Here is a 21,859-nt window from a genome sequence, read left to right as displayed (position 1 = left end):
GGGTAACACCACTGCCATCACTGGCTTTCTACCTTCATTCCTACCTCACTCTGTAGTCCATAGGCTTTTTTGGCCCATTGTGTCTTTAGGTCTTCTGGAACCACCGTATATTCATGGAGTTTCTTCCTATAGTCAAGGTCACTGGCCAGAGCCTGAGCCTTCTTGGCATGCTTTAAGTTTATCATGTCCATTGGTAAGTGAAAATGTGCTTTATTCTTCTCAGATTCCTTTTTATATGCAATCTAGATACCAAAATATTGCATTCATCATAATATAAAAGAGTACAGAGGAAAACACCAGGACTATATTAACAATCCCCTTTACTATATAACCATAATAGGTTGATTTTTCCAACAATCTCACTCCTTTAGCATGCACTTTCTTCACACAGCCTTATGCTTTTCTGATTAAGGCTTGAAAAGATGACATTTCCGGCCCAATCCTTTTGCCAGTGTTGTGAATGATTTTATCAGATATCTATAATGGCTTGTCACTTTTCAGTGTCATTTAACATATATTTATTATTTATTTTAATTATTTATTTAGCACCCAAAATGTATTATGCTTTAGCCCCACCCAAAATGTGTTGGTGTTCACTTGATATAAAAGAAAAATTAACAGCACAATTCTATACAATGGAAATCCCACTGATTTTAATGGTGTGGTGTAGTGGTTAAGGTGTTGGACTACGACCTGGGAGACCAGGGTTCAAATCCCCACACAGCCATGAAGCTCACTAGGTGACCTTGGGTCAGTCACTGCCTCTCAGCCTCATGAAAACCCTATTCATAGGGTCGCCATAAGTCGGATCGACTTGAAGGCAGTACACAGAGCTTGGAAAAGTTACTTTTTTGAACTACAACTCCCATCAGCCCCAGCCAGCATGGCCACTGGAATGGGCTGATGGGAGTTGTAGTTCAAAAAAGTAACTTTTCCCATCTCTGCCAGTACATTTACATTTTCTACTCAAGTAAGTATATTTCACACTGCAGCCTTAATAATTTACTTTTAACAAAGATTACAATGCAATTTTCTTCAAAACTAAGGGCTGGTGCAACACTAGCAATCTCCTCAATCATTAATCTTGAACTTGTGCCCTTTCTCCCTCTTCCACCTCCATTCATCTATGTGAATCCATTATCTTGGGTTAACCACAGTGCAACATGGTCAGCATCAATACAGATTGGTTTTTAAAACAGCCTTTTGGAAACCCCAGACTAAAGCTAACCATTTTATTTAAAGTATTTTATTGTTTTCAGTTACAACAATAAACTGTAACACCTTTAACAAACACTGGAGTACTGATATTCCTGTCACTTCACCCATTTTCCTCTTTGAGTCCATGGTTGAGCATGTATGAGTAATAACCATGGTTAATGATGGTGCAGCTGTAATGATACCTAAGAAAAGCATGGGAGAAACTGCAAGGGTCAGAATGGGCAGGGCATTATGAGCTTGTGGCATGCTCAGAGCTTGGAAAAGTTACTTTTTTGAACTACAACTCCCATCAGCCCCAGCCAGCATGGCCACTGGATTGGGCTGATGGGAGTTGTAGTTCAAAAAAGTAACTTTTCCAAGCTCTGGCATGCTCCTGCTTTCATAACCATGTGCCTTCTACAACCAAACACCATCCTCTTGCCAGAGAAGGAAACAAGAGGAAGAGGTATTGTTTTTTACAGTATGCAAGAAAGGATCTATAAATCCCAAAGTCATAGTGAGAGTGGAAGTTTCATCGTTAAGAACAAATGTTTAAAATAAGAAATTAACTACCTCACTACTCATTTTAGCTACTTGTAAAGAGTGCAGAAGTCTTGAATCTTTGGTTGCCATTGCTTTGCCTTTTGTTTTTTCATATTCTTCTTTGTATTTAATCTTTATAGAGAAAATATAAAACACATATTCAAAAGAGAGAAAAAATGTTTAACAAAACTGTTTCTTCCTTTTAAAATGTTCGTTGTAAAAGAACCTCTTTTCTTTACATTTCTACTGACAAAAACAGTTTTTCTGCTCAAGAGTCCACTTTTTTTGCATTTTGAACTATGGCAAAAGCTCAGAAGGAGCTATTGAACTTAATGCATGAAGAAATGTGCAGAGCAACACAACTCAGGGGAAGCCAGTGGAAGGTGTGTCAATGGAGGAGGAGCTGGAAGCTCATGGCATCCATTTGCCATTTGGGAGCCACTGGGCCAGCAGAATGTTGGCTCAGCTAGCAGCTGCACACATGAATGGAAAAGAAAAATCCAGTTCTCACAAATACCCCTACTGGTGAGTAAGCACTCCTTATTGACTTCCATTATAATTATTTTCTTAAACTGACCTTTTTCATGGTGTAACTTTGGCCCAGATCAGGACCCGCAGGACAGCTCTGAACAAGAGTTGGATGTTGCATATGTCTCCCCCACCCCCTCCTCCAGAACACCCCTTTTTCAGGCCTTACACTGGCTTCAGCCAGCACCTCTTCCGCTGGGCTGGGCTTCCCCGGCGGATCCCCAGCTGAGTCAGCAAGGTCCTGGCTGCACCATGGCTAAGTTGAGGTGATGGGCGTCTACCAGTGGAGCCCGATGGAGCCGGGACCCTGTCGACTCAGCTGGGGTTCCACCACATCCAACTCCCCTCAGCCCAGTGTAAATACAAGTTGGATTGTGCCCTAAAAGATTACACTGAAAAATATTATAGTCTTCAAACATTTTTGATTATTTATTTATTAAATTATATCCTGCCCTTCCCCAGAAAGGGAGCCCAAATTGTAAAGAAAGATAAGTTAATATAGTATGCACATATATGAGGCAACTATGTCTAGAAAATATAGTCTCAAAAGTAAATATAAATGAAATAAATCAAATAAATTGCAGAATTACATCATCTGAAAATATTGTGATATAGATGAAAGGAAAATCGGTGAAAATCCAGTAGTGTTTCTCTGCAAGGGGAATAGAGTTCTTTTCGTGTAACAGGGCCTTCTCTTCCTCTTCCCCCCCCTGCAGCCCCCTGTACACTCTTAAATGTGCTCTGGGGGGGTGGGGGACCCTCCAGAGCAGACTTGGGGAGATCATGAGAGTTTCCAGGAGTGAGAAAAGGAAGGGGAAATTCTGTTCTATGAACAAAACACTACTCATGCAACAATGGGTACCATCAAAAGATTATTTGGCCCATTAATATATTTTAATCAGCAGGCTGAATTTTGAATATGGAAATTTTCACTTTTTAAAAATTCTGTTCTAGGTTTTAGTCACTTTCAAACACTAAGGTAGGTCAGAAACAGAAAATACTATGACATTTCTCCCATAGTTTATCATAGCTTGCGACAGATTAATTTAAAATGAAATTTCCCGTGTAAAACCTCAAAGCAACATGTTTCCATGTCTTCATATTATTTATTGTTGATTTCTCTTGGTAATATATCCTAGATAAATACGTTTAACCTACATCACTGGCAAGATCCCCTGAAGCTTTTGCAGCAAGCAAAGACATGGAATCCAACTTCATTTCAAAGCCCCGGCCCCTGCTTTTCTGCCAGCCTTCTTTGTATTTAATCTGGGGAAATGAAATACAGCAAAATGTCACTAATATGAAAAAAGAATTAAAAAAGGTATTTTGTTCAGCAAACTATAAAATCAGCAAGTGTAGCATGTGACTTATAATTCTAATGAAAATCACATTTCTGGCACATTATCGTATTTAAAATCATAGATTAGATGCTTGAAAGGCAGTATCAGAGGATCACAGAATAGGAAAGGACCAAATTCCAAGACAGGATGCCAGACTTAATGATTGAGTTCTCCCCAGCTCAAGAATTATTTGATTTTGAGTACTTTAATAAAAAGTTGAGAGCTGGTATAGGACAGTGGGGAGGAGAGCCTGGCTGGGAGTCCAGAGTCAGTGAGTTCAAATCCCCGCTCGTGTCTCCTGGGTGTCAGCAGCCAACTAAAGATCACCCCCACAAGTGAGTGGCTCAGGGGTTACCTGCCCTGCCACCTGTGCAGCCGTGGGCAAGCTGCATAGTCCCAAGGAGTCCAGTTGCCCCCCAGCTGGTAGTTGCGGACAAGGAAGGGGCTGACTTGTGCAGCTGTGGCAAGCTGAGCAGGCCCTAGCCAGCTGGGGAAGACTAGCCTCAGAGGGAGGCAATGGTAAATCCCTTCTGAATACCCTTACCATTTAAACCTTATTCATAGGGTAGCCACAAGTTGGGATCGATTTGAAGGCAGTCCATTTCCATTTCAATAAAAAGTTGGGTGCTTTACTTATGAAACAAACACAGGAATACGGATGCACAAGATTGGTGTTTGAAAGTAGCAATGTATTAATTGAAGACTGCCTTACACTTTTCACCCAGTTATTTTCCTCGGAGACAAAGGGCCTTATTTTAGCACATAAATTAAAATAACTGAGAGTATATACTTTCAGTGAGTTGCAAATTATGTGTTTCCAATATATGTTTTGGGTGCAGAAATTAATCAGAATGAAAGCCTATAGAAATCTAATGTTGAACTAATGTTGAAACTACAGTTTGAATGCTGAAACCTAATGCTGTAGCAAAATCAGAATCAAACATTCTAATAATTTTTATAGAACCCCCATTTCCCATGTTCATTATCGTTCTCGTCTCACTATAATACACCAATGTAATCTGTAGGTTGCTTTCCTTACCTCACTGTATAACTCCGCATTGGCTTTGGCCTTGACTAATTGTGGCACATCCTGAGGCAAAGTATAATGTGTTTTGGTTTTCTCATACTGGGCTCGGTAGTTCAGCTGCCAAACAATCAAAAACATATTCAGCATGTCAAATATAATGATATTTAACTACATGTGAAGTGTTAATTGTTGAATACTTTAATTAAAAGACATTATTTAAAAGTTGTTAATAAATAAAATATGCGATTATACAAAAAGTGAATGTAACCATTCCCTAGCTTTTTTCAAGGTACAATAAAAAAAAAGATTTATCTGCCTAAATTTGGAGCTGCAACAATTCTTAACCTCTGACATTGATTCTCCAGAATGATCACTGTCATAAAAAGTCTGAAATATATTAATGTAAAATATAATGCTAAAATTCAAGTGGCAAACAATCCATAGTATCCCATATATAATATTACATTACTTGGAAACCACCTCAGTAAAAAGAAGGCCTCAGTGGTAATATTAACCTAATACCATTAATAGTGACATGACCAACAGTGCAGTCCTAACACTCTGATTATTGCTGCTGGAGGAGATTAGGATATAATGGGCATGCTCAGCTACTCCACAGGAGCCAACAGAGGACCCAAAAATGGGACATTATGTGGTGGGGTAGAGCACAGCCTAGAGGAAGGCAATGGTAAACCACCTCTGAATACCTCTTACCACGAAAACCCTTTCATAGGGTCGCCATAAGTCAAAATTGGCTTGAAGGCAGTACAGCTACAGCAGAGCACAGCCAGCCATAGGTTCAGTGGATCCTAATCTGTTCCATCCCCATGAGGCCCCTCAGATGTGCCAGTTTAGAGCTTGCACAGCTAAAAAAACAGGGGGGGAAAGTCCCTCCCCACTATTCATCCTGGGCAATGCAAATAGCAGGGCTTGTGATGCAGCAGTTGATCCACTACTCTGGTCTGCCACTCCCTGGCCACCCTGCTCTTCTACAAGTGTATTATTTATCAACAAAAGTCAACAAAACAAAAATGAAAGTTCTGGCAGGAGTACCCAGTTAGGTTATTCTCTGACATACTAGGTTTGTGCTACTCCAGGTTAGACTTTGGATTTTCAGTTATTACATCTGTAGTTAGGCCTTTTTTGTGTGGCAGCAGTACCCACTGGTACAGAGTATTGACATCTCTTTTTATGCTGCCCATGTCAGCCACTTTGTGCTGGCACAAATAGTACTTTTATTATACAGCCATGAGAGTGGTTCTATACTATAGTCAGCATGGATTTTTCATATTCCGCCATGTTAAATTGAAAATACCCCCATGCCATTCTGATGCTTCCCATAAGCTCATCTCAAAACAAAACCTTACAAAATGTATAGTCCTGAACTCAGAAACACTTGCTTAAGAACCGTCTACATTTTCATGGTGATACACAAAACACTCAGAGACAATCTAGAGTTCAAAGACTAAAACAAGAGAAAAATATCCCGAGCCCTGCTGGACTCTTTTCTGTAAGTAGTCACATAAGTTGTTGAAATTAATTAAAACGGCAGACTGCAGTACAGATCACGAATTGGTCATATCAAAAATCAAAGTAAAGTTAAAGAAGAACAACAAAGCAATCATAATGCCAAAATACAATTTAAATAACATCCCAGAAGAATATAAAGATCAAATAAGGAACAGATTTGAGGCTTTAAACCTAGTTGAAAGAGAATCAGAAGAACTATGGAGTGAAGTCAGAGACATTATCAGGGAAGAATGCAAAAAGACAATACGTCTAGTTAAAAAGAGAGAAAGACCTCAATGGATGACTGAAGAAACTTTTAAAATGGTTAAAGAGAGAAGGAAAGCAAAAGCAAAAGGAGATAGAAACACAGTCAGAATCCTAAATGCAACAATACAGCAACTAGTATGTAGGGACAAAGAGAACTATTACATTAGTTATTGTATAGAAATAGAAGAGGACAACAAAAAGGGAAGAACAAGAGCCCTATTCCAAAAGTTTAGAGAAATGAAAGGGACATTTAAACATTTAAACCAAGAGTTGGGTTTGTTGAATAATCAACAGGGGAACACACTAACTGACCGAGATGAAATAAAAGGAAGCGATACACTGAAAAACTCTATAAAAGAGATGCCAGGATGACAGATTCATTCATGGAGGAACCTTATGATGAAGAACCAGAAGTTTTAGAATGTGAGATGAAAGCTGCTCTTAAAATACTTGGAAGAAACAAATCACCAGGAACAGATGGCGTACCAACAGAGTTGTTACAAGCTACTAAGACTGAATCTGTCCAAAAATTTGTCAAGAAATATGAAAAACTAGACAATGGCCCACAAACTGGAAGCGTTCCATATACATCCCAATTCCAAAGAAAGGGGATCCCAGGGAATGCAGTAATTATCGAACTATTGCCTTAATATCCCATACAAGTAAAGTAATGCTCAAGATTCTACATCAAAGGCTCTTACCATATATGGAGTGAGAAATGCCAGACATCCAAGCTCGATTTAGAAAGGGAAGAGGCACCAGAGATCATATCGCAAACATACGTTGGATAATGGAACGGACCAAAGAATTTCAGAAGAAAATCACCCTGTGCTTTATAGATGACAGCAAAGCCTTTGACTGTGTAGATCATGAAAAACTATGGAATGCTTTAAAAGAAATGGGGGTGCCACAGCATCTGATTGTCCTGATGCACAACCTATACTGTGGACAAGAGCCTACTGTAAGAATAGAATATGGAGAAACAGATTGGTTCCCCATCGGAAAGGGTGAGAGACAGGGATGCATTTTATCACCCTATTTGTTTAATCTATGTGCAGAACATATTATACGGAAAGCGGGATTGGACCAAGATGAAGGAGGTGTGAAAATTGGAGGGAGAAATACCAATAATTTAAGATATGCAGATGATACCATACTACTAGCAGAAACCAGTAATGATTTGAAACAAATGCTGATGAAAGTTAAAGAGGAAAGCACAAAAGCAGGACTACAGCTGAACGTCAAAAAGACTAAAGTAATGACAACAGAAGATTTATGTAACTTTACAGCTGACAATGAGGACATTGAACTTGTCAAGGATTATCAATACCTTGGCACAGTGATTAACCAAAATGGAGACAATAGTCCAGAAATCAGAAGAAAGCTAGGACTGGGGAGGGCATCTGTGAGAGAACTAGAAAAGGTCCTCAAATGCAAAGATGTATCACTGAACACTGAAGTCAAGATCATTCAGATCATGGTATTCCCAATCTCTATGTATGGATGTGAAAGTTGGACAGTGAAAAAAGTGGATAAGAGAAAAATCAACACATTTGAAATGTGGTGTTGGAGAACTGCTTTGCACATACCATGGACTGCAAAAAAGACAAATAATTGGGTGTTAGAACAAATTAAACCAGAACCATCACTAGAAGCTAAAATGATGAAACTGAGGTTATCATACTTTGGACACATACTGAGAAGACATGATTCACTAGAAAAGACCATAATGCTGGGAAAAACAGAAGGGAGTAGAAAAAGAGGAAGACCAAACAAGAGATGGATTGATTCCATAAAGGAAGCCATAGATCTGAACTTACAAGATTTGAATAGGGTGGTTCATGACAGATGCTCTTGGAGGTCACTGATTCATAGGGTGACCATGTCGTAACTGACTTGAAGGCACATAACAAGAATTAAAAATCAGGCATGTTCACATAATACCTGTAATCCTGTTACTGACCTTGCCACATTCTCTGACCTTCATCTTTTGCAGCTTAAAAGTTTAATGCCTAGTTGATTTTTATTTAATTTAAGAAATTTAACATTAAAGTGAATGATAAGCCTGGGCATGCTCAGTAAGAACCAACTGTCAGTGTTCTAAAAGCCAGACACACATCTGTTTGGCTTGGCTAATCAGGGGGCCACACCCTTGCCGGACATTTATTTCACTTTAGACAATCATGGCTTCCCCCAAAGAATCCTGGGAAGTATAGTTTCTGAAGAATGCTGAGAGTTGTTAGGAGATTCCTATACCCCTGACAGAGCTCCAGTGGCCAGAGTGGTTTAACAGTCAGCCCCTCTTCCCAGAGAAATCTGGTGATTGTAGCTCTGTGAAGGGAATAGGGGTCTCCTAATCAGACATTGTTTTATCTGATTTTGTTTTAGCAGAGAGGAAGCAACAATATTAAGACTGTTGATATAGTTCAGATATTCACTTTAAATATGTTTGATTTACTTTGCATTTTAATTAAGTTTCCTATGGTAAATTATTTTCTTTTGCTTCCATTTTTAATTGACCATGTCCACCCTTCCTTAAGTGGAGTGGTTTAAGCATAGCAGGCTGAACACATGCATTTTTGCTGCCCTGGGCTCTGCTGGGAGGAAGGGCAGGATATATATCAAATAATAAATACATAAATAAATCTTTGGCAGGCTAAGTTTGTTTTTTCCAACAGCTAGAGTCATTGCTTAAGTAGCAACATATTGTAATCAGTCTGATTTTACATCAAACTGCAGTTTCAGATTCAATTGTTAATGCACCCAAAATAGAAATAGAACATAACCTCCAGTTTGAAACACAAAAGGCTGTTTTCATCATCATATGACATTGACCAATACAAAAGCTTGGAAATTAACAAAAATAAATTTGACACAGATTTCTAGGATGAATGATGAGAGAAATATAATTTCCTAGATTAGATTCTCTGTAAAAACAGTAGTAACACAGGAAAGAAGCAAAGTAAGAAGAACACCAACAAACATACAAAAAATGTAATTCTCCAGTCTTAACTGCAGGTGTTGCCACTACTCACCATATGATCAGAGGCACATGTTACCAAATTCTTCCAAGCTACCCAGAAAGTGGTCTGGACTTTGAAATACCAACCCAAATTGTTCTTGCATTTTTACAAATTTGCAGGGCAGTACAATGTCTCAAAGATGAGGTCAGGTCTCCTGCTACCCTGGTGCCCAATTTCCCTGCTTTTTAAAGTTTTATAAAAATATCTGTTGGCTATAGGTACATTCTTAAATTGCAAAGGTTTTTTTGCCTATTAGTGATCAAGATATGAGTGTTGGCACCTCATTTTACCAAAAAAGTACTGTCTGTAATTAAACAAATCATTTTCAGTGTTAGTCAACTATATAACATTACAGTCTGAGTTTCTATTCACATTGAGAAAATGAAAAATGTCCATGTTCATATCCATAAATGTCTACAGCTGGACACAAAATGCCCTCAGTGCCCACCTGCCTATGTAGACCCTTTTCTTTTTCCACTGTCACTGCAATCCATTCATTGGCCCTCTCTCCCTGGACCCAATCCAGAGGACAAGGTGATTAGAGGTCGCTGCTTCTTCTTTTTGCTTCTGTCACTCACTTGGAGGGAACATGCATTTGCAACAAGGAGGTGGTCTAGCAGATCAAGGGGGCTGTGAGGGGATTACCAGTAGGCCCTCTGTTGGGACACCCCCCCGAAGATTTTGGTCACTGATGCTGACCCCCTTTACTTACAAAACATTATCCATGGGACAATTACAAGATACCTGCTTACCTATGTAATAGTTTTCATGCTTTAGTATGGCTATCAAAGGCAATAGGACTTACATCACTAAGCTGCTGTGCATTGATTTTTGCTTGAACGATCTGAGGTGTGCAGGTAACAGAGCTATATTTCAGCTTGTCAATACTTTGCTTATAATTTACCTAAAATAAAAACAAAACATACATATTGTGATCACCACAAAATATTTAGTTCAAGGTAGCTGTTATTAAGACTGGCAAATATATTGTTATCTAGAACATTCAAAGCAGTTAACTAAAACCAGAAACCATGAGACTTTTTACCGTGATGCAATTTCATTGGTCAGTCATTTATATAAAATTAATATATTTCCTCTGTCTCTTGCTCACTTTTACTTGCAAGAGTTTTTAATTGGTTAGCCTTGTCAACTATGTTAAATCGTGGTTTTAAATATTAAAAAATACAAAGAAAAATCATTAAATAGAAGCAGCTATATATGCAGAGTGTCATGGAAAGTCTTAATAAGGCAAAAATGTTATTTCAAAGTCAGTGACGGATAAGGTCGGAACCCAGTAACTTGCTAATATATGAAGGCAGCCACAGCAATACTAACCTATACAAAGCAGTATATTAAATCCACATTATGAAAGAAAAGAAGCCCGGAGGGTGGTTACGAGATCTAGGGCCTTTTCTGTGGTGGCCCCTGAGTTGTGGAACAGCCTCCCCGAAGAGGTACGCCTGGCGCCTACACTTCCATCTTTTCGGCACCAGGTAAAGACCTTTTTATGCTCCCAGGCATTTTAATCTTCTTAACTTTTTTAATCTTTTAATCTGTATTTTAATTTTTGTAGTATTTATTTTGTTTTTGCTGTGCTTTTCGTTGTTTGTTTGTATATGTTTTTGTATTTTTATTATGATATATTGTATTTTATTTTGTTTGTTCACCGCCCTGAGAGCTATTTCGCTAAGGGCGGTATATAAATTGAAATAATAAATAAATAAATAAAATGTCATGGTGAGGTCTCCCTTTAAGCCTATTCCTCCCAAAGACCTCCATGTCATACTACAGGATACAATTATTATTCTTGGCAGGCCTTAATTAATATTTGCCCTAGCTAATTACCTTCTCACTAAAATGCAAATTGTATGCCACCTAAAAGTAGTTCATTTTAGAGAAAGAATTTTTTCCCCTTTCTTTCTTTTTTTTTTAAAGGGAAAGACTGTGGCATCCAAATGGTATTTGGAGCTATGGAAGCCTTTGTTCCTTTATCGTGTTTTTCATTAAAAAATGTATAACTTATCTAGCGTGATTAACATAACTGGAACAATTAATTCACTATTTCTGTTTTGATGTCCAGATTTTGCTGCAGCAGATGATCTGGGGATGTTCAGTGCAATTTTCTATTAAAATTCCAGATTGTTTTTAAGGGGTTCTAGACTCTGAGAAAATCTGAGCTGGCTGTGCTTAGCTGAAAGGTGACAAAGAGAGCAATCCAACTCGACTTTATGCTGGGCTGGAGGAAGTTGGATATGGCAGGACCCCGGCTCAGGTGGCAGAAGTCCCTCGTCCTAGCTCAACTACAGTGGCGCCAGGACTCTGGCGCTGTCGCTGGTCCTCCAGGGACTGCCTGCCTGGCAGATGGAGAGCCAGCAAGAACCCTGAAAATGGGGTGTTCCAGGGGCGTGGTGTTGGAGGAGCCACAGGGGGCAGTTATGTGGAATCCATGTTCCCCTCACAGCGCTCTTGCAGCTCCCGATCCATATGGGAATTCTGCCAGCAAAAGGTCGGCAGAGGAAAACAACTGAACTGCAGGTCAATGGGGATTGGTTACTCCCTGGTAGTGCTATTCATGAGAGACAGCTCTTCCCTTCCAGCTCCCGCACGCAGCTCCTGATGGAGCCTGCATTCAGCTGGGACAGCAGCTCCTGAATGGGGAGTGGATGTCACAGAGCTTTCTGCCAGCTCCTCCTCTGCCGGCCCCCACTCCACCGGCTTCCTATCATTTTGATTGCTCTGATTGTGAAAAGGCAGAATTCTGAACTAAAACAATTATTCCTGATTCTACAAAATTCAACTTTATACAGGAATCCTCTGCTGCTTGGCATGTGGTCACCCTACACACTGATGCTTCATTACTCTAACTGTCATATTCTATGGTTTGATAAAACATGTGGGAGGTGTTAATTTAAAACTATACAAGCAACATTTTTCTTTCTATATCTAGTGCAACTCAACTCCAACTCTTTTAATTTTTACTACTTAAAATGTGAGAGGAGTTATATGAAATGACTTGGCCACTGTACACTGCTTTGGTAACTTTCAGACTGGACTGTTGTAATGTGCTCTACATGGGGCTGCCCTTGAAGACGACTTGGAAACTTCATTTAGTCCAAAATGCAGAGGCCAGACTGAGGTTCCATTTAGATTTCATATACACCCTGTTTTAAAACAGTTGCATTGGTTGCCAGTTCATTTCCAGGCCTAATTCAAGGTGCCTCACATTAGGATTTAAACCTCTAACTGACTTAGACCCCAAATATCTCAAAGATCGTATCCTTTCATACAGATCCTCTCAGATGTTAGTATCAGCAGAGGGGGCCCCCTGGGTAGTTTCACCAACCTTTGAAGTGCAGGAAGTGCTGGCTCAAGAGATGGCATTCTCTGTGACAGCTCCTAAGTTGTGGAACTCCCTCCCTGCAGAGGTGCACCTGGCACCGTCACTACACAGTTTTTGCAAATGCTGAAAATGCAGCTCTTTACCCTGGCCTCTGCCATCTGACATATACATTTTAGTTATCTAATAATAATTAATATTATTAGATAATAATAACAACAACAATAGTAGTAGCAGCAGCAGCAGCAGCAGCAGCAGTAGTACTGGGAGCAGGGCCAGCGGTATAGCACATGTTTGCATGAAAAAGGCCCCAGATAGAGCTGAGAATGTCCCCTGTCTGAAACCCTGGGGAGAAACTACCAGTCAGTAGACAGTATTGAGCTAGATGGACCGAAGGTATCAGGCAGACATAGTAGGCAGCTTATTTGGTATAAGAGATCTTCCTGTGCTTCAATGGGCAGGAGAGAAAATATGTGGTTACCTCTCACTTCTAAGTGCAAAACAAACAAACAGGGCCAGCCCCAGGCATGCGGGGGCCCTTGGGCATCAGCTTGCCCAGGGCCCCCGGTGTGTGTGTGTGTGTGCGTGCGTATGCAGGGCTCCCGCACGCCCCCCACGGCCCCCCTACCTGTCTAGTCTTTACCATTGCCCTTAGTGAAGATGGCGGCCGCGGTTTCCCTAAGGGGAATGAAGCCTCTGCTGCCATCTTTGTTGATGGCACACATGCGTGCTACGTGTGCACATCTCTGCCATCAACTAAGATGGCGGCAGCAGCTTCAGTACCTTAGGGAAGCTGCAGCCACCATCTTCATTAAGAGCAATGCTAAAAAGCCGGCTGACAGGTAAGTGGGGGGCGTGGGGGGGCACAGATCACGGAAGGGGAGAGGAGGGCCCCTCAGGGGCCCCTCAGGGGCTCCTGCAGCTCTGGGGCCCTTGGGCCAGTGCCCAACCTGGCCGCCCTTTAGAACCAGCCCTGCAAACAAACAAGGGACTGGTTATATTTCCCCTTTTCTAGTCACTTTCTAGCTTTTCACGTTATACCTGACTAGAACAAGCATACATCAGAGTATCTGATGTCATACACCACGGTGTGCAGTTGGAAAACATTTCTATACACTCCTAAGGAATACACTGGCTGTTGATGTACCTTTGCGTAAGGATGAATGTCACACAGGACAGAATAGAATTGGGCAGGGGATTGCTTTTTTAACCTTACTGATTATCTTTAGATGATCACTGGCGCCTGGGTCTTCTGATGTTTACATTATACCAGAGGGAACAGGACTGACACTAAAGGCATACTTATGTCACAGGCTTAAACTGGTTAACAGTCATTTCCTATCTTCAGGAAATCCTGGGAACTGTAGTTCTGTAAGGAGGTCTTTTGAATTGGGAAAGAGAATTCTCAGCATTCTCACCAAAATAAAATTCCCAGGGTTCTAGTCCCAGGGTATGATCTGAAGGCACAAGAGGCAAAAAAACCCCTTTCTGGAGCTAAGCAAATATGACTCTGGTCAGCGCGGCCCTGGATGGGAGGCTGCCTGGGAACCATATGTATGTGGTCCAGAGTTCCAATATGGCAGAAAAGTGGGATATAAATGTCATAAATAAATAACAGTGTAGTCGTAACCATATCTATTCAGAAGCAAGTCATACTAAATTCACAGGGGCTTACTTCCAGGTAAGCGGGGTTAGGATTGCAATCTAGCTCTTTGGTGGCACCATTTGGCAAACTGGTAAAAACCTATAAACATTTTGTGGTCTACAGATATTGTTACAGGAAAACTCCAGCAATGACTTTTGGATTACAACTAAAAAGAACAAGACTGACAGTAGTACATCTAAATATGGCAGGTTTGATCTGTCACTTTCAGTGCCCTGATAATTCATGAGCCTACCAACTGAAAAACAACTTTTTCTTCTTTGTTTCGGGGCCCTGTAATCATCAGCTACATTTGTCACGGCAATTAAATTACTGCCTCATTCAGGCCACGAATCATATTCCCTCCCACAGGGGATGGTGAACCATGCAAGCAAAAGGGTGAATTCAGAAGGATATTTACATCTTTCAAAGGGATCAGCTTCCTTGTTGTCTGATATGAAGGAGTGAGGGTAGCTGGGTAATTGTAGTCAACATCTTCATGAGTGTAATCAGATTTATAGGCTATCTGGAAAAAGGAGAACAAAAAGAATGAACTTTTTTTTAAGCTGTCATTCGTTCTGAACACGAAGTAAGTTCAGTTTTGTCAATGCCAAAGAAAATGAAATTATTTGCATAGTTTCATGGCTAATTGATTCTTTTTCAGTTGCACAATTAATCCAGTGCCAACTGTGGAAACATTAACTTCCACCTGTGACACATCACTTTCATCTTTCTGTTTATTTTTTTAGCTTCTTCTAGATCTGCAAATAATGCAAGACATGGCACATAATGCCTTGATGCAAGCACCCAGGTTGTTGAACTTCCCCCCTCAAATGTGGTTGGCAGAGAGTCTTACAAACTTCCACCGACAGCTGAAGACCTACTTATTCACCTAGGCTTTTGGTTGAATCTGTGTCACTGCATGTTATAATAGCTACTTGACTGTGTATGTACACGCCCACCCATTTTACTGATGCAAAAATACTGCAAAAGTAGAAAGTTGCAAACTATGTTACACCAATGTTCCCGCAACATCCAACTCCATCCACTCATTGCATGTTGGTATCACAAAAAAAATTTCCAAAATAAATTTTATTTTATTTTTTATTTTTTGCCTACTCATTCTTTCCTCTCCCCAGAAAGAACTGAACCTATGGCTACCCTTCATTTAAGTAACTGGGATCAAGACAAGTCTAATGGAACCTTAACAGATACTGGAGGTAGGACTAAAAAATTACGGTTGATATAGTTATGAGAATACTCAGTATAAATTTAATAAAACACATAAAAAATATGCAATAAAAAGGAATATAAAAGGTGTAACATACAAAAGTCAAACAATGACAGACATGATACTATGATCTTCAAAAGTATGTAACTAAAACAATATACATCATGAAGAATGTATCTGATGTGTACAAATTCTGTTCAGATGGTCCATTTCTTTTATGAAGAAAAGAGAAGTATGTTTTTTGTTAAAAAAGTCCAGCCAGACGCGTTTCGACAGATGTCTTTTTCAATGGCTACTGATATGACTTTCAACAGAAATTGAATATAATACGATATCCAAAGAAATATGACATTCACTTCTTTAAACTTGGTAACTTGTAACTTGGTACTAGTCTTCATACAGTGTTTGTCTGTCATTGTTTGACTTTTGTATGTTACACCTTTTATATTCCTTTTTATTGCATATTTTTATGTGTTTTATTAAATTTATACTGAGTATTCTCATAACTATATCAACCTTAATTTTTTAGTCCTACCCTTCATTTAACCCTACTAGGAGGAGATGCCGGATAAAAATAGTATGTGGTCAAAGCATTTACAACAACTTACATTGCTTGCTAGACTTCCAACCTTCATGGCATGCGCTGTGCGTCTGTCTATGCCAACTCCTTCATAATGACCTTTCTGGTTCTGGTAATGCTCTTTGTACTTCAGCTGCACACAAAAACAAACCTCATCTCAGACATAACAGCTTCCTTTTTTTATATTGCAACAAAAAGGACATAAGAACTACACTATTTGAAAACAATGGCCATAACCCCTCAGTTTACTTCAGTGCCACAGCAGAGCATACACTGAAAGCATGGGGCTGATTGCGTTAGTTTAGCAGATTAAAAAGGTAGCGCTTCTGTCCCGATTTCTAAAATCCCTTTCACACTGCATTTATTTTATTTATTTATTATCATTATTTTTACCCTGCCCTTTTTCCAAAACTGGAACTCACAGCGGCTTCCAGATAAAAGCACACATATAATTAAAACATACAAAAGTCTAGAATAAAATCGAATTAAACTATTTACAGTATTAAAACCATTCATACATACAGTTAAAATAATTCAAACTCAGTTTAAAATAATACAATTAGACAATAGCAATGCAGCACCCTTCAAGTCCTGTCCTTAACAGCTTTCAGTTCCAAAGGCTTGTTGAAATAAAAAAGTCTTTGCTTGCCGACGGAAGGACTGCAAGGAGGGGGCCATTCTTGCTTCCCTAGGAAGGGAGTTCCAAAGCCTTGGGGCAGCCACCGAAAAGGCCCTATCTGTTGTGTTAAGGAACAGCAGCTTTTTCAGCCGATATACCAGCATTTCACACAACTGTCTTTCACACAGCTTGTTTTCATCCCTCACCCATGAACACTGTTCCCCACTGTGTAGGAGGTCTAAGATCTCATCCCGTCACCATCCAAGCCCTCTCCCTTTAGGATCTGACATTTTAAATTGTTTTAGTTGTATCAAGTGTGGGGGAAATGCTGCTGCTGCTATCTGCACCAATGCCAGAATACCGGTACAACATTACTCAGGAAAAAAAAAAAACCTGCGCAACTAAAGGGCTGGAATGCACTGCATGCTGGGATTCCTGTCACGTGAGCAGCTGCAGCTAGCGAAAAACTCCTGCAATCTTCTGGGTTCCTAGTCTTGCTAACGGATTATTTCTAGTATCATTTATCATGGAAAGTAGCACTAAACTTCCACTGCATTCCATTAGAATTTGGAGCTAGCTTGTGCTTCGTGTGAAAGATCAAATATAATGCACAAATTACCAAGTAAGAAAACATTGGAATATTGGAATAAAGTGCAGTATGAAAGCAGCCTCAATGTACAGGACTGAGCCTGATGGACCAATGATCTGATTCAGTATAAGGCCGCTTCCTATGTTCCTATGTTCTTAAGAGTAATGTAGCTATTGTGACACCTTATACAGGCTAAAGTGTTGAATTCAAGTGCAGAAATATAATGCACTTGGCAACAAAGTTGTTTTCTTATGTCTGCAATTATAAGCAGATGACTTGGCTCATATTCTGCTCTATAATCTGCAACTCAAACAGAGTCACCTGAAGCAACCTGGTCACTAAGAAACAAACATAAATAAAGCATAACATAAATGAGAGATGAGACAATAAACATTAATAAATATTAGGCATTGTTTGATTAACCTACTGATAAATTATATGCAATTTATCTCCGCTTATAAAAATATTATATTCAAATGCCCAGCGCTGTTTTTACCCAGGCTTCCTGTTCTTATCCAGAATTCACATATGAACAAACTGTGATTCCAACAGTGACTAAGTTAAGGTTTCACATTCATGCAAATGACCAAGAGCTTACATCACTGGTGTATTTTGAGATCTTGCTAACGTTCCTGAACTGAGGGGTCTCACAGTAGTTAATACTGTGGCCTTTGCTGTTCTCCAGATCCTTCTTATATCCCACCTGAAGAATGAGAATTTTCAATAGTGAGAAGTGAAAATATATTCAGCAGCCAGCAATTTTAGGTACATCCAGCAATAAAAGAAATAAGAGACTGTTTATTATGAGACTAAAAATTGCTATGCAATAAAGCAAAGAGGGCAAAGATCATATTGCTCAGCATTAAAGCCATCTGAAATGTTCTCTCTGCCATGAGGATATGTAGTGTGCTCCAAAGAGAGCTAGGCAGACAAATGTCCTGTTGGAAAATGGTACTTAATGTCATAGCTAAATTCTTCAGGCTGCAATTACTTACCTGGGGGTAAGGTCCACTGAATGCAATGGGACTTATTTCTGATTGGTCATGTAAATCCCATAGATTTTCATGCAATTTGCACCTACATTTCTCTGACAAACCAATGTAGTAGCTGTCCCATCAAAGTTAACATTTGTGCTTCTTACCTCACTGTATAGCTTGTTCACATCCTGGGCTTGTTTAAGAGCTAGGTTTTCTTGAGCTGTAAGAGAATGATAGTGGGCTGCCCCTTTCATCTTTGAAAAGTCTTTCTTGTATTTTATCTAAAAAGGAAAAGGAAAGAATCAGATCACAATAAACAGAATTACAGTTAGTAATGAGCATATTATCATTTCAAACAGGAGTAGATTAACCCGTCCACCAAATAGTGAACTACAACTCCCACAATTCCTGATCACTGGCCATGCTAGTTAGGGCTGATGGGAGTTGGAGTCCAACAATATTTAAAGCACCACAGGTTAGCCACCCCTGACTTTAGATATAAAGTGCCCCAGCAGTCTTCCTTGCTTGTTTTCTTGAACAGCAGCTGCTTTAGCCTTCAACTGGAAGACAACAGAAAAAAAGCTGCGTGGCAAAGAGAACTAGTAGGAAGACAGGCAGGGCAACAACATCCCTACTCTGGGAGTGAGTAGCATTTGGGTGCTTTGCTTGGTTCCCTGGGTTGCTGTCTCTTGAGACAGCTGAGTTCCCTGGTAAGTGCTGTAAGGACTGGGACCCCCTGCCTGGCCCTGAGTCCAGAGATCTGTTGGAATGTTAATGCTGTGAGCCCCTTCCAAAGTATGCTAAGGTTGTATATATAAATAAAACTACATATCATAAAGAGACCACAGTCTCGAGTCACATTCATTCCAAGGAAACCGAACCCTGGGTAAGTGCTGGAACCCCTGGAATCTCTCACCACTTTGAGATTGGGGTACATGCACCAATACACACACGATAAATAATCAACAGCTAACATATAGCAGGTTATCTACACACCATGGTCAACGTGCAAGGGTCTGCTTTTGATGTTCCAAAGAGCTTGGACGTACGTAAGCATTTTTTTAAAAACTTTTCCCGCTGCCCTAAATTTCAATAGCTATTTTTCAAAAGTCTCTTCTCAGTTTCAGTAGTTTGGGGGCACTTGGTGGAGGCTGTTACACGAAGCCCTTTCAGTTGTACAGTTCTTTGTATCCTTTCTGATCATGATGGAAATCATTACTGCTTTGTTTATTTTGATACATAAGCAGAAAAAGAATGTGGTGAATTTTGTTGTTGTTTGTTGGTTTGTTTAAATACTTTGTCAGGTAATTTCAGTTCAGAATGAAGTTTTATTTCCTGCACACAAGCAAACATAAACCAATACTCCCAGTTTGGAGGTCCACTAAAATAGCATGCTCAGTCAGAAACAGTTATATTTGGCAACAGTGAACAATAATAGCTCGAGTCCTAAACAGTCTAACTCTTTTCATAGGTTCCTATTGGTTGTTCAAATAATATGACACACAGAACCTTTTGGTTATAATAAGCACCCAATGTTGGCTGAGACCTCTTATTTCATACTTACATCACTAGCCAGTTCATTTGCCTTCTTAGCATTGAGATATGCTGGTGTGATCATAGCAGGAAAGCTCCCTTTCCCTCTATGCTCTTCATATTCATCCATATAATCCTGGAAAATAGTTACCATTTACTTCTCTGTTAGTTAGTTATTTTTGTACCTTTCTGTCTTAAAACACATCTTCCTGGTAATAGTTCATGGTTGACATATGTTATAACACAATGGAAAAGGTAGAAAAGAAGAGAATGGGAATAAATCCTGTTTATTTTTGTGCTACGGGAGGCAGAGCTGAAAATATATTGCATATTGTATATGACACTGCTAATTTTTAAAATATCTGAATAGACAATATCTACAGCTATACTCTTTCAAAAGATTTCAGTTTTGCTTGCATTAAAGACACAAATACCTGTATTTTTATAGGTTCATTTCAGTCATTATTTATAGTAGGTACATTTTTACAAAATTTCTATCAAACAACAAACCCTGCTTGGGATGCAGGAAGTACATCTTAAGTAGCTTAATATATCAATCCAGTGTGGAGTGGTAAATTCTAAAGTGCAGGTGCCCTTCATTAAAAAAAACCAAACCCACAGCCATGCCCCTTCTAATGCTATCCAACAGAAATGAATGTTTCACCAATGCAGACATTATGGCTATAGTACCAAGGCATCTTTTTCCCCACACACCCTCTTCCCACTCTGCTTAACATACAGCCTGATGAAGAATTCTGGGACACTCAAAAGCTTGCTCATTATTTTGTGATCCTTTGATTGGTTATGATAAAAGGATTTTTTTTAAAATTAAAAAGTGGCAGTTAAACCCTTAGCCAACCATGCTAATACAACCTACCTCTTCCCTCCACCTTATTTATTTGGTGTGTTTCTCTCTGAGAAAAGCCTGTTTATTTGGCATGCAGAGGATTGGCAAATAGTGTCTCAGGAGATGATATAATTGTCACTGCTGTGAAATAAGTGGCGGCATTTCATCCCTGGCTGTTCCTGTTACACTATACGACTACACCAATCGTAAAGCCACATTCAGCACAGCAGAATCATGAAAGTGAAATTTATCACATTCTTGCTCAACATATGCTGAAATCCTCCTTTATTTTGTTATAGGAAGGGAAACAATGTTTTGGACATGCAAAACTTGCTATCACTGCTATTTTGTAGCAATTGGGTGGTATCCAACAGACCCCTAGCATAAGCAGAAGGTGGTGGTTGTTATGTGTCTTCAAGTCAGTTACGACTTATGGCGACCCTATGAATCAGTGACCTCCAAGAGCATCTGTCATGAACCACCCTGTTCAGATCTTGTAAGTTCAGGTCTGTGGCTTCCTTTATGGAATCAATCCATCTCTTGTTTGGACTTCCTCTTTTTCTACTCCCTTCTGTTTTTCCCAGCATTATTATCTTTTCTAATGAATCATGTCTTCTCATTATGTGTCCAAAGTATGATGACCTCAGTTTCATCATTTTAGCTTCTAGTGATAGTTCTGGTTTAATTTGTTTTAACACCCAATTATTTGTTTTTTTTGCAGTCCATGGTATCCGCAAAGCTCTCCTCCAACACCACATTTCAAATTAGTAAACTCATAGTTGTATTCATACAAGGGCCCCCCCAATTTTTGTTGATTCCCTCACTACTTACAGCTCCCACATCACCTCCCATGCCATTCTAGAGATCCCTCAATCCTTATGAGCAGCGCTTTGTGGAGGGGAAATGGGGTGACAGAGGGAATGGGGAAGTGGAGAGTCCTGTTCTGCAAGAAGGACCACACTCATAGTAGTTAGGATCCAAGATATTAACTTTAGCAGTAGTGTGAATTAGAATAAACAAGTAGGGCCCTACAACAAAATGCTGCAGTGTGGAGTGCTGTGTTCAGAGTT

General features: G+C 39.6%; 1 protein-coding gene across 4 annotated transcripts in view; it reads right to left on the bottom strand.

Annotated features, from left to right (window-relative positions):
- The window catches only part of NRAP (nebulin related anchoring protein), an 88,093-nt gene that overhangs the window by 48,725 nt on the left and 17,509 nt on the right, over positions 1-21,859 (bottom strand). For all 4 annotated transcript variants that reach the window (XM_061635952.1, XM_061635949.1, XM_061635948.1 and 1 more), the window contains 10 exons: positions 19,974-20,078; positions 18,574-18,690; positions 18,031-18,135; positions 16,253-16,357; positions 14,835-14,939; positions 10,240-10,338; positions 4,648-4,752; positions 3,427-3,534; positions 1,771-1,872; positions 45-242 (listed from right to left, as the gene is read on the bottom strand). In XM_061635952.1, the coding sequence (XP_061491936.1) occupies positions 45-242; positions 1,771-1,872; positions 3,427-3,534; positions 4,648-4,752; positions 10,240-10,338; positions 14,835-14,939; positions 16,253-16,357; positions 18,031-18,135; positions 18,574-18,690; positions 19,974-20,078 (1,149 nt within the window). The remainder of the gene's footprint in view (positions 1-44; positions 243-1,770; positions 1,873-3,426; positions 3,535-4,647; positions 4,753-10,239; positions 10,339-14,834; positions 14,940-16,252; positions 16,358-18,030; positions 18,136-18,573; positions 18,691-19,973; positions 20,079-21,859) is intronic.

Source organism: Rhineura floridana, chromosome 7 (assembly GCF_030035675.1).
Source record: "Rhineura floridana isolate rRhiFlo1 chromosome 7, rRhiFlo1.hap2, whole genome shotgun sequence".
NCBI lineage: Eukaryota > Metazoa > Chordata > Lepidosauria > Squamata > Rhineuridae > Rhineura > Rhineura floridana.
Note: the sequence above shows the minus strand (reverse complement) of the source record. Positions and strands in the feature narration are given on the sequence as shown.